Source organism: Gouania willdenowi, unplaced genomic scaffold (assembly GCF_900634775.1).
Source record: "Gouania willdenowi unplaced genomic scaffold, fGouWil2.1 scaffold_3_arrow_ctg1, whole genome shotgun sequence".
NCBI classification, from domain to species: domain Eukaryota; kingdom Metazoa; phylum Chordata; class Actinopteri; order Blenniiformes; family Gobiesocidae; genus Gouania; species Gouania willdenowi.
Genome location: NW_021145162.1, coordinates 1,337,974 through 1,348,866, shown reverse-complemented (window position 1 = coordinate 1,348,866; position 10,893 = coordinate 1,337,974). Strand labels below are relative to the sequence as shown.

The following is a 10,893-nucleotide window of genomic DNA, read 5'->3' as shown; positions in this document are numbered from 1 at the left end:
GAGTGTTCTTCAGCTCCTCACTGGAGATGTTTGTAGGTTTGTTATTTTCGTTTGGACTGGAGATTTCTGGTAGTCCTGTTTTTTGTGTTCCTGTAGTTTTAGTCTTTTGTATGTTTTGTAGTTTAGAGGGTGGATGCTGGGACAACCGCCCTGTATAGGGTTGGCCCAGTGTCCTCCCTACTTTTGTTCAGTTTGGCCAGGGTCTCCAGTCCCTTTTAGTTTGTTCTGTTGGTACTTTTAGGATTTTGTTAAATATTTTTGATAATTGTTGCTCTCTGTGTGGCATCCTGTTTATGTTGCGGCCCCTCAAGCCTTGACCTGACATCCTAGAGGGGGTCGTAACATGTTGCTTGACAAGAACAATGTTGTTGGAGCTGTTTTTAGATCTCAGGGAAGCTTTTGATACTGTTAATCATAGAATCTTACTCTCCAAACTTTCTCATTTCAACTTTTCCGATAATGCTCTAAAGTGGGTAGCATCTTATCTTTACCATTGATCACAAACCGTCCATATTGGCAGCTATCAGTCTGAACCCCTTCACTTGTTCACTGGAGTGCCCCAAGGGTCCATCCTGGGCCCTCTTCTGTTCTGCATGTATATTAATGACCTACCACTTGTGTGCCCAGAAGTAAAAATCCAAATGTTTGCAGACGACACAGTTCCATACAAACATGGGCCACCAAAAACAGCAGTAGCAACTAAACATACAAACGCTATAGTCAAGGTCAGTGAATAGCTAAACCAGTGCAGCCTTCACTTAAATGTCACCAAGAAAGTCACTGTTTTTTTTTTTTACTAAAACTACCAACTCCACAGCTGGTGAAAAACTTCAAATAGTTACAGAACTTAAGTATCTCGGTATTCTCATAGACTCCAAACTCAATGTTAATTATCATATCACCAAAACTCTCAAGAAAGTAAAATGTAATTTGTCCAATTTTTGATTCATCAGAAACTCAATGTCCACCCGAGCAGCCAACATGTTTATGTATTCAATGATCTTTTCATGTATGACTTACTGTCTCACCAGCTGGTCCCAGGTCAACCACACCACTTTAAAACCAATACAAACAAACACCTAACGTTCTGGATAAGAAACCACGTCATTTTCATCACTGCAGTATTCTGTCAAAATACAATTTACTAGGTTGGAAAATTCTCATTAAGTTCACAAATAACTGTCCAGCATCTACAATCCTTCATGGCCTGGCTCCTCCCTCTCTCAGTGAGTTTCTGAGCGTAAGGTCCAACACTAGAGGAACATCTGGAGGATTCTGTGTTTAGTCTCTCAGCCTTCTCTGTTAAAGCTTCAAAAGAATGGAACAACATTCCAACACCAATCAGAGAAATCAATAGTTAATAATAATAATAATAATAATAATGTATTCCGCTCATCATTAAAACGTTGGCTCCTTAGCAATCAAACATGCTGAACACTCGCCGCTGCTTTCTTGTCTTGTTTGTTCTTATCTAATTTCTATATTTCTGCATTTGAATGTTCACTCTCCTTTTTAAGCCTTGTATTATAACTGACTAATGTTATTGATTATGTCTTTTAATACTGATTCTAGTTGTTTCATGAACTGCTACTTGTGCCTTATGTCCTGTTGTCTCCAGCTGTTTTCCCACTTTAGTGCATGATGTCTTTTTTGTTTCTTTGTTTTGGTGTTTTATTCCTGCTGCTGCAGCACATGTAATGTTTATTGTATCCATGTGATAATCAATAGCTTTAACTATTTTCAGGGTGCCTAATGTACATCTGGCCTAGGACTACAGATGAAAACTAGCCTTTTGGCGTGTGTGTGTGCGTGTGCGTGTGTGTGTTGCTGTGCAGCGCTGAAAGACAAACAAGTGTGGCACAAATGTGCTGCTATACCTCCATCCATCAGGAGTGAGTCAGACCACACACACACACACACACACACACACACACACACACACACACACACACACACACACAGCGGGAGGTCTCCATCCTTTACATAAACTCAGGCTCTGTTTCTAATCACATGACAAACACACATGAAGCAATCAGAGCTGAACTTATTATAAGCAGACGACCAACACGTTCACAGCACCTGCTGATATAAACACACACACTCCCACTCAGAGAACAAATACACACACACGTCCTCTGAGGGACACTTTGATGTATGATACACTGATACTGTAGCCTGTAAAACTCTAAACTATGAATCACATTCAGTGACCCACAGTCACTAGTTATTATTATTAATTATTATAATTAGTTCATCATCTGATAAACACTAAAGTGTGTGTGTGTGTGTGTGTGTGTGTGTGTGTGTGTGTGTGTGTGTGTGTGGGGGGTCAGAAATGTTCATACGTACACGCTCCTGCACTTTGTTTCCCTGTGTTTATAGAAACATTATTTCTTCATTGGTAGCGATGTGTCCAACCCCAACCTATTGACCTTAGTCTCTTCCTTCACACCTGCCCATGGGTGTCCCACCTGAGGACTAAGCTCCTGCTGGTATAGCTCTGAAGGTCACTGAGGCACACAAACCCCTGAACCACAATAAGGTGTGAAACCCTCAAGGGGGGAGCTAAAAAATAAAAATAAAATAAAATATACTTTGTTCAGATTTTATCAACTAACATAACATATATCTTTATTGGATGTTTTTGATTTTGGTTCTATGTTGATGAGTTCCCCCAGAGGGAGGGGCCGTGGGGTCCTCTGGTGTTTTGGTGAAACTGTTTGGGTTGGATGGGAGTGAATTTCAATAGTGGCCAATCCCCTGTTGGCTCTGCTATGGTCGCCATGGTAGCCTTGGTAACCAATGAGTATGGTCTGGTGACAACAGGGGGGGCCGGGGGGGCTTTGGGCTCACACATCCCCGGGTTGGGTCTAGCCCAGAATGAGGCTGTCTCTCCAGTCTGCTGTGGGCATGCCCAGGAGGGCTTCAAACTCCGCCTCCATGGCCACCATGTAGTGGTCCTGGAGGGGGGGGGGGGTACTTGATGTTGTGGCCGTGTGTCCACTGGTGACGCGCGGTGAGCTCATTAGAGCGATATTTCAGGGCTGAAAAGTTGCCCCGCGGGTCAAAAAAATTGTGGCTGAAAGCCTGGCACTCTAGAAGTGGTCTGAGGCGGGCGGCGACCCGACGAGGCCGCTGCGGTGTTTGTACCTCTGTCCACCCACCCGACCAATAGGAAGAAAAAGCAAGTCGGTAAAAAAGGACCTTCTTAGGCAGGCTTGCTTGCTAATACATGTGTAAAAACATGCAGGAACAAAGTGTAATAGATGTTACTCTTGTGACATCTGAGCGGCTTAGACACGCCTCCCCCTCTCCGGTCAAAATAAAATGAAAATAAATGTTTTTCAACACCAAATAAGTAGAAAATAATGGATGCACACACTCTGGCTTTGTGGAAGTTGTTAAAAAAGTTTCAGTTCGATCGGACACGGCATCAGAGACATATTAGCTCCACACACACACAGGGCAGTGAAAATGCTCTTTAAACATTTTAGATCATTTGTATTGGAATGAAAATACTTATCAGTTATACTTTTATGACTTATTTTGTAGTGTGGGATGTTAGAAAAGGCTTGAACTACATAAACATATATTGTATATACACATACATATGACTGTGTACTCTATAAATATTGTCAATCAATGCAGTTATTGATCACAAAAGACCAAAAATCTCACTTATATCACTAGGAATCAATGAATTTGAATGGCCCACCACTAACTTCTGGGACAAAATTCAGTCTTACATGAATCACGTGACGGTGAAGCATTTTGGACTTTTTGGTCGCACCTCTCTCTACATGGCTCTGGAGGAAGTCATTGTCCCGTCTATAGACACGCCCACTCATGAATATGCATAAGTACGTTTGTGTAGAGTTGGTCAGAAAGTGACTTTTCAGAGGCTAAAACTCTGGAAAACAGGCAAGTTTGGGAAAATAAACCTCAAATACTATGTTTTAGGGGTTCTTAGAACAAATGGAGATGAAAAATAGCATGACGTGACCTTTAAACTATGTATTTTGCTGCCACCAAGTCTTAAGGTGTCCAGTGTCCCCATGATTCTATTCACTCTATATTGACATTTTATTAACATTTATACATGTTTGTTTTGTGTGTGTTAGGTATAACTCCCCCCCCCAAAAAACATATATATATAAATATATTGTAACAAAAATATGTCACAAAAGCAGTATTCAATAAACCACTAAAATATAGCAGATTTATAAAATAGCATTGGATATGGAGCCATCATCAGGCCCACGCAGAGACCTCCAAAGGGACAGGTGCTCATATTACTGCTACATATCATGGCATCTTGGCCAGTATCAGACAGTTTCATATGTATAAGTAGTAGGTATGGAAGTTTACAGAGGTTTTATTTGAACAGAATATATAAAACAAACAACTGTGTGTGTGTGTGTGTGTGTGTGTGTGTGTGTGTGTGTGTGTGTGTGTGTGTGTGTGTGTGTGTGTGTGTGTGTGTGTGTGTGTGTGTGTGTTTTTCAGGTCTGAATCTGATACCCTGATGGAGGAGGGGCGTGCCCTACTGCTCTGCCTCATCACTGCCGCCTGTTTCCATGGGAACATTGCTCAGAGGACAGGTGACACACACACACACACAGTGTACTAACCACACATGGAAGTTGTTGCATGATGAGACACCAAACCTTCTTCTGGAGCTTCAGACTTACTGATGTTCCTCACAGCTTATCATTAGACCTCATGAGGTCTCTGATGTTCCTCAGATGTCCTTCAGATGTTCCTCTGATGTTCCTCAGAGGTTCCTCTGGTGTTCCTCAGATGTTCCTCAGAAGTTCATCAGATGTTCCTCTGATGTTCCACAGAAGTTCCTCTGATGTTCTTCAGATGTTCCTCTGAGGTTCCTCTGAGGTTCCTCTGATGTTCCTCTGATGTTCCTCAGAGGTTCCTCTGATGTTCCTCTGATGTTCTTCAGATGTTCCTCAGAGGTTCTCACACCTCCTGAGGTCTAAGTGATTCCTGCGCTGCCTGAAGCTCTCAAGCTTTTCACCTCACAATCTCACTGATGAAGGTGTGAGGTTCTGCTGCTCTCTCATCTGCTGCACATTATTAGACCCAGTGAAGAAGCTCAGATTGGACACCAGCATCAGGTCCAGGTTCAGTTCCAGGTCACGCTGCAGCACACGGGGTTGTAAAACTGATTGAGAACCTTCTGCTGACAGAGATCCAAACACATGAAAACACTTACATACCAATAATAGACATGGTACTGCCCCTAGCCACGCCCCCTAACCCCGCCCCCTCTCAGACCTGTGGTTGGTTCCAACTCCTTGAACAAAACCAGAACAAAGACCAACTAAAGACCAACACACACACACACACATACACACACACACACACGCACACACAGACACAAGGACAGACACACACACACCCCCACACACACAGTGACAGACACAGAGATAGACTGACACACAGAGACACAGACACACATACAGACACACAGGGACTGACACACAGACAGAAACACAGTCAGACAAAGGGACCTGAAACCAGTGGGCTTTAATGAACTGGTTCAGATTAAGGTGTGAAAACCAGAAGCAGCAGCTGTGACTGTGACTCCACCCCCGTGAACATGCACGCTTCTTTCCTCACGCTCATGCCTGCAGCTGCGTGGCTTCACGCTTCACAAGCACGTGTGAGCACGTTGGCCTTTCAGAGGTGTGACGGTAACCTTCCCTCCTCAGTCTGCACCCAGGAGGCCGTGGCCGACATCGTCTTCATGGTGGATGGCTCGTGGAGCATCGGCACCGAGAACTTCGAGCAGATCCGGCGCTTCCTGTCTACACTGGTCAACAGCTTTGACGTTGGGCCGGAGCACGTGCGGATCGGCCTGGTGCAGTACAGCACCACACCGCGCTCCGAGTTCCTGCTCAACACCTTCCAGACCAAAGTCGACATCTTGTCCTACATCCAGAAGCTGCCCTACATGGGCGGCGGCACGCAGACCGGCCTGGGCCTGGACTTCATGCTGAGGGAGCACTTCGTGGAGACGGCAGGAAGCCGCACGGCCCTCAAGGTCCCGCAGATCGCCGTGGTGATCACTGACGGAAAATCTCAGGATGACGTGGCGTCTCACGCTGAGCAGCTGAAGAAGAAGGGCATTGTGCTGTATGCCATCGGCATTAAGGATGCCGACGAAGAGCAGCTGCAGGAGATCGCCAGCCAGCCGCACCAGCAGCACGTCCACAGCGTGTCCGACTTCCAGGCCCTGCAGGGCATCTCCCAGAGCATGGTGCAGACGCTGTGCACCACCGTGGAGGAGGCCAAGAGGCAGCTGCTGCAGCTGTCCCCAGGTAACCACGCCCAGCCATGCCCAGCCACACCCTGAGGACCTTCACTGCTTCCTGTAGAAAGGACGTGAGATCAGATCAGTACAAAACAAGAGAAGGACTTCTTCACTGGTTTCCAGTCTGATGCAGAGGGACGGACTGGGAGCAGTCCATGGTCCATGGTGCACCCTCTGAGGAAACACCTGATGTAATGTAGGACGCCTGATGCTCGTGTCAGCCTGAGATATTATTGGATGTATCACATAACTCAAACATGTTTATTAAAGTTAAAAGAGGTGAAACAGAGCATGACACAGTCACTGGCTACAAAACTACAGACACACGTCATGAACAAACTGAAGCTGATCAATGATCAGGTGATCAGTGAACTGATCAGTGATTAGCTGAGAGCTGAACAGGTACTATGACCTTCACTGCAGCTGAAAACAAGTGAAAACGTTACAGTTCTCACTTAAACATTCTAGTGTTATTCTGATCGACTTGAACAAACTAGTCAGTACTCAACAACAGCACGCACACACACACACACACACTGACTGTCTCTTTGTTCTGTCCAGAATGTGCCAAAGCCTCGGTGGCGGACATTGTCTTCCTAGTGGATGGCTCATCCAGCATTGGTGTCAACAACTTTCAGGAGGTGCGCGGGTTCCTCCGCAGCGTGATCTCGGGCCTGGACGTGGGCCCGGACAAGGTGCGAGTAGGAGTGGCTCAGTTCAGCGACGAGCCACACCAGGAGTTTCTGCTGAAGGAGCATCAGGACAAACAGAGCCTGCTGCAGGAGGTGGACCGACTCCCCTACAGAACCGGAGGAACCCAGACCGGCAAGGCCATGGACTTCATTCTGTCCCGGTACTTCACCAAGGACGCCGGCAGCCGGGCCGCGCAGCGAGTGCCTCAGATCGCTGTGGTCATCACAGACGGAGACTCCACCGATGACGTAGTGGGTCCCGCACAGCGCCTGAAGCAGCGTGGGGTCATCGTGTTCGGGATCGGGGTGGGACAGGCCAACCTGAAGGAGCTGGAGTCCATCGCCAACCGGCCGCCACAGCGCTTTCTCTTCACCATCGACAATTACCAGGCCCTGCAGAGGTTGAGCGATGGCTTGCTGCAAACCGTCTGCGTGTCCATGGAGGACCAGAGACAAGGTGAGCCATTACACCAGCATACAACAAACACGTTGAAGTTTGTTTCCAGCGAAACCAGTTCAGATAACCCACTTAAAGCCCCTGGAATGCATTAGCAGCAACTCTGATCTCTGACATCAGCAAGCACGCACATGAGAATGGTCTTTATTTTCCACCAACTTGTAAAATCAGGAATTCATATCCGACACGGACTAAACCCTCACCTACATGTTTAAAAACAATATCACACATTTCATATTTTTCACTGTAAATCAGGTGGGCTAATGTTAGCTTTAGCAAGTGTAACCTCATCACTAAGGCTGCTTCATCAGTACAGTTATGGTCCTACACACAGCACCGTGTTTGACCTCTGACCTCTGACTCCTGACTTCTTCCTTCCTGGAATGTTTTATTCCGTCTGTTCCTTGTGAACGACAGACATAAAGTAGCTGCTGTGTATAGAAGAACATTCAAGCAGGAGGTGGAACAGTTCCAAAGTATAGCCTGAATGTGTTTTTGGACAAAGCAGACAGAGCTTCCTCAGCTACATCTTTAGCTGAGGTGAACACAGATCTGATTCTACATTGTCTCCATCCAGGGATCTCTTCCTGCTCTAGCTTAGATTTACTGTCAATAAATCACCAAAATTTCATCTATTTCTGAATTCTGTTTCGTCATGCTATTCCTTTTTAGGTGAAGCTGGAGCTGCTTCCAACCTGGCAACTCCTCCTCTTCTGTCTCCGTCCCTTCTCTGAGTGTCTCGCTTTGAGTTCAGATGTTTGTGTGAAGGAGTCAAAGGGGGTGTGGCTCACACAAGCTCACTGATCTTTTGCTTCTTTTCCAGCAATCTCAGAGAAGTTCGCAGACATCTTCTTCCTGGTGGATGCCGGTGTCCCCGCCACAGAGTTTCAGCAGATCCGAACGCTCATCCTGCGGCTGCTCAACCAACTGAGCTTCAGCTCTTCCATGCACCGCCTGGGCTTCGCTCAGTACGCCCGGGACACCGAGGTGGACTTCCACCTCAACACCTACCAGACCAAAGATGAGCTTCAGTCCAACGTTCGCCGTCTCCGTCAACGCAAAATCCAACCCAATGAACCCAGGAACCTGGGCGCCGCGCTGCAGCACGCCGCCCACAATCTCTTCACATCTGAGCATGGGAGTCGAGCGGATCAGGGCTACCGACAGGTCCTGGTGCTCCTGAGTGGGAAGGCATCGGATGACTCCATGTACAAACAGGCTCGTCTGCTGAAAGCCGAGGGCGTGACCGTGGTGGGGATCGGCATCGGAGGCTCCATTACTGAGATGCGCCTCATCGCCACACCGCCATATTTGTACCAGTCCATCAGCACCGCCGTGCCCAAGCTGAGAGGCATCATCGAGCAAGAGGAGGTGGAGACCATTCTCACAGGAGGTGAGCAGACTTTTCATGTTCTTATCAACATAGTGCTTAGCGTTATATTTTCACACAAGAAATGTTACTGCTGCTTTTCTAAACTCATTTTAATCAAAGTTCACTGATCGTTTTTCTGCAGACAATTATTAAACAGGAAACATCTGACAGAATAGAATTTGTAGATCTGAGACTTTTTAACGGAAATGAAAAGCAGTTTTTTGCCTATAAATCAGAATCACTCACACAGTATAAAACTACAAGCTTAACTAGTCATTCATGCCACCGCCTGAAAAATGTACATTAAAATGCATCATTGCATAAGATGTGCCTTATAGCAAATGAAACAGTCGAGACTTAGACAATGAAAGATGGCATGCTTGAATGTTAGCCTTAGCTAAGACATCGGAGGTTAGTTATGGAACTTTTCCAAAAGCTACAGCAGTAAAAGCTTGGTGGATATTTTCTATCCAATGAGATAATTGCATGAGTCTGACATCAGAGGTGGCGCCTCTAATTGTTGCTGGTTGGTTTCAGATTGCAAAGCAGCCAAACTGGCAGATGTCGTGTTTATTGTGGATGAGTCGGGAAGCATCACTACTCCAAACTTCCAGCTCGTGCGCACCTTCCTGCACTCCATCGTCAGCGGCTTGGAGGTTGCGCAGAATCGGGTCCGTGTCGGCATCGTAATGTACAGCGACAGGTCAGAGGCGCAGGTCTATCTCAACACCTTTAACAACAAGACCGAGCTGCTGAACTTCATTAAAATCCTGCCATATCGCGGCGGGGGAACCAACACCGGCGCTGCGCTCAAGTTCACCAAGGACAACGTCTTCGTAAAGAGCCGAGGCAGCCGCAGGGACAAGGGCGTCCAGCAGGTGGCGGTGGTGATCACAGACGGACAGTCGCAGGATGACGTGGCCCAGGCAGGCGCCGAGCTGCGGCGAGCTGGAGTCACCGTTTACGCCGTGGGAGTAAAGGATGCCAACGAGGCTCAGCTAGTGGAGATGGCATCGCATCCGCCAAATAAACACGTCTTCATCGTAGACACATTCTCCAAACTCAAGTCTCTGGAGCAGAGTCTGCAGAAGATCCTGTGCCACAACGTAATCCGCCAGGCCATGTCCGTCAGCACCAGGAGGTCCGGCATCAAAGAAGGTATGAGTGCTTGCTTTAGCCTAGCTTCTTCGCACACATTAGGGAAGTCAAATGTCCCACAGTGGATTCAAACACCAACCCCTGATGCCCTGACCTTTTTCCACTGACTCTCCTCTGAAGTCTCACGGACTGAGGGAGGAGGACAGTAAAAGGTTGGCATCCTGAAAACCTTTGCTTTGTCTTGGCAGGCTGCCAGCAGACGGATGAAGCGGACATCTTCTTCCTCATCGATCACTCCGGTAGCATCTGGCCCAATGACTTCCATGACATGAAGAAGTTCATCATAGAGTTCCTGCACACCTTCCGGATCAGCCCGCAACACGTGCGGCTGGGCGTGGCCAAGTATGCTGATGATCCCAACTTAGAGTTTGACCTGACTACGTACACGGATGCCAAAGTGTTGGAGAAAGCTGTGGAGGCCATCAAGCAGGTGGGAGGTGGGACAGAGACGGGGAAGGCGTTGGCCTTCATGGATCCCCTCTTCGAGAAAGCCATGAGGACCCGTGGGCACAAAGTGCCTGAGTATCTGGTGGTCATCACCGACGGTAAGTCCACAGACCAAGTGGCGGTTCCTGCAAAGAAGCTGGCGGCGCAGGGAGTGATTGTATATGCCATCGGAGTGAAAAACGCCGACCACGAGGAGCTTCTAGATATTGCCGGGGACAAACGGAGAACCTTCTTCGTCAACAACTTTGACGCACTGAAGCCGATCAAGGATGACATCATCACGGATATCTGCTCTCCAGACGGTGAGCGTCAAAGCCCGACACACAAAACAACAGTTACACAAACACTGCTCAATGCATGGACAAAATTAAACAATGACAACTAATGACAAATTAACTTTAAATACATGAATACTGTTAATAATAGGTACATTTTAAGT

General features: G+C 47.0%; 1 protein-coding gene across 2 annotated transcripts in view; it reads left to right on the top strand.

The window, feature by feature from the left end:
• col6a4a (collagen, type VI, alpha 4a) overlaps nt 1-10,893 on the top strand; it is a 75,968-nt gene that overhangs the window by 3,430 nt on the left and 61,645 nt on the right. The window contains exons 3-8 of one of the 2 annotated variants that reach the window (XM_028442152.1): nt 4,507-4,601; nt 5,727-6,335; nt 6,890-7,477; nt 8,301-8,870; nt 9,387-10,007; nt 10,196-10,756. In XM_028442152.1, the coding sequence (XP_028297953.1) occupies nt 4,526-4,601; nt 5,727-6,335; nt 6,890-7,477; nt 8,301-8,870; nt 9,387-10,007; nt 10,196-10,756 (3,025 nt within the window). In that variant the 5' untranslated portion in view covers nt 4,507-4,525. The remainder of the gene's footprint in view (nt 1-4,506; nt 4,602-5,726; nt 6,336-6,889; nt 7,478-8,300; nt 8,871-9,386; nt 10,008-10,195; nt 10,757-10,893) is intronic. The other variant, XM_028442153.1, reaches the window with a different exon arrangement.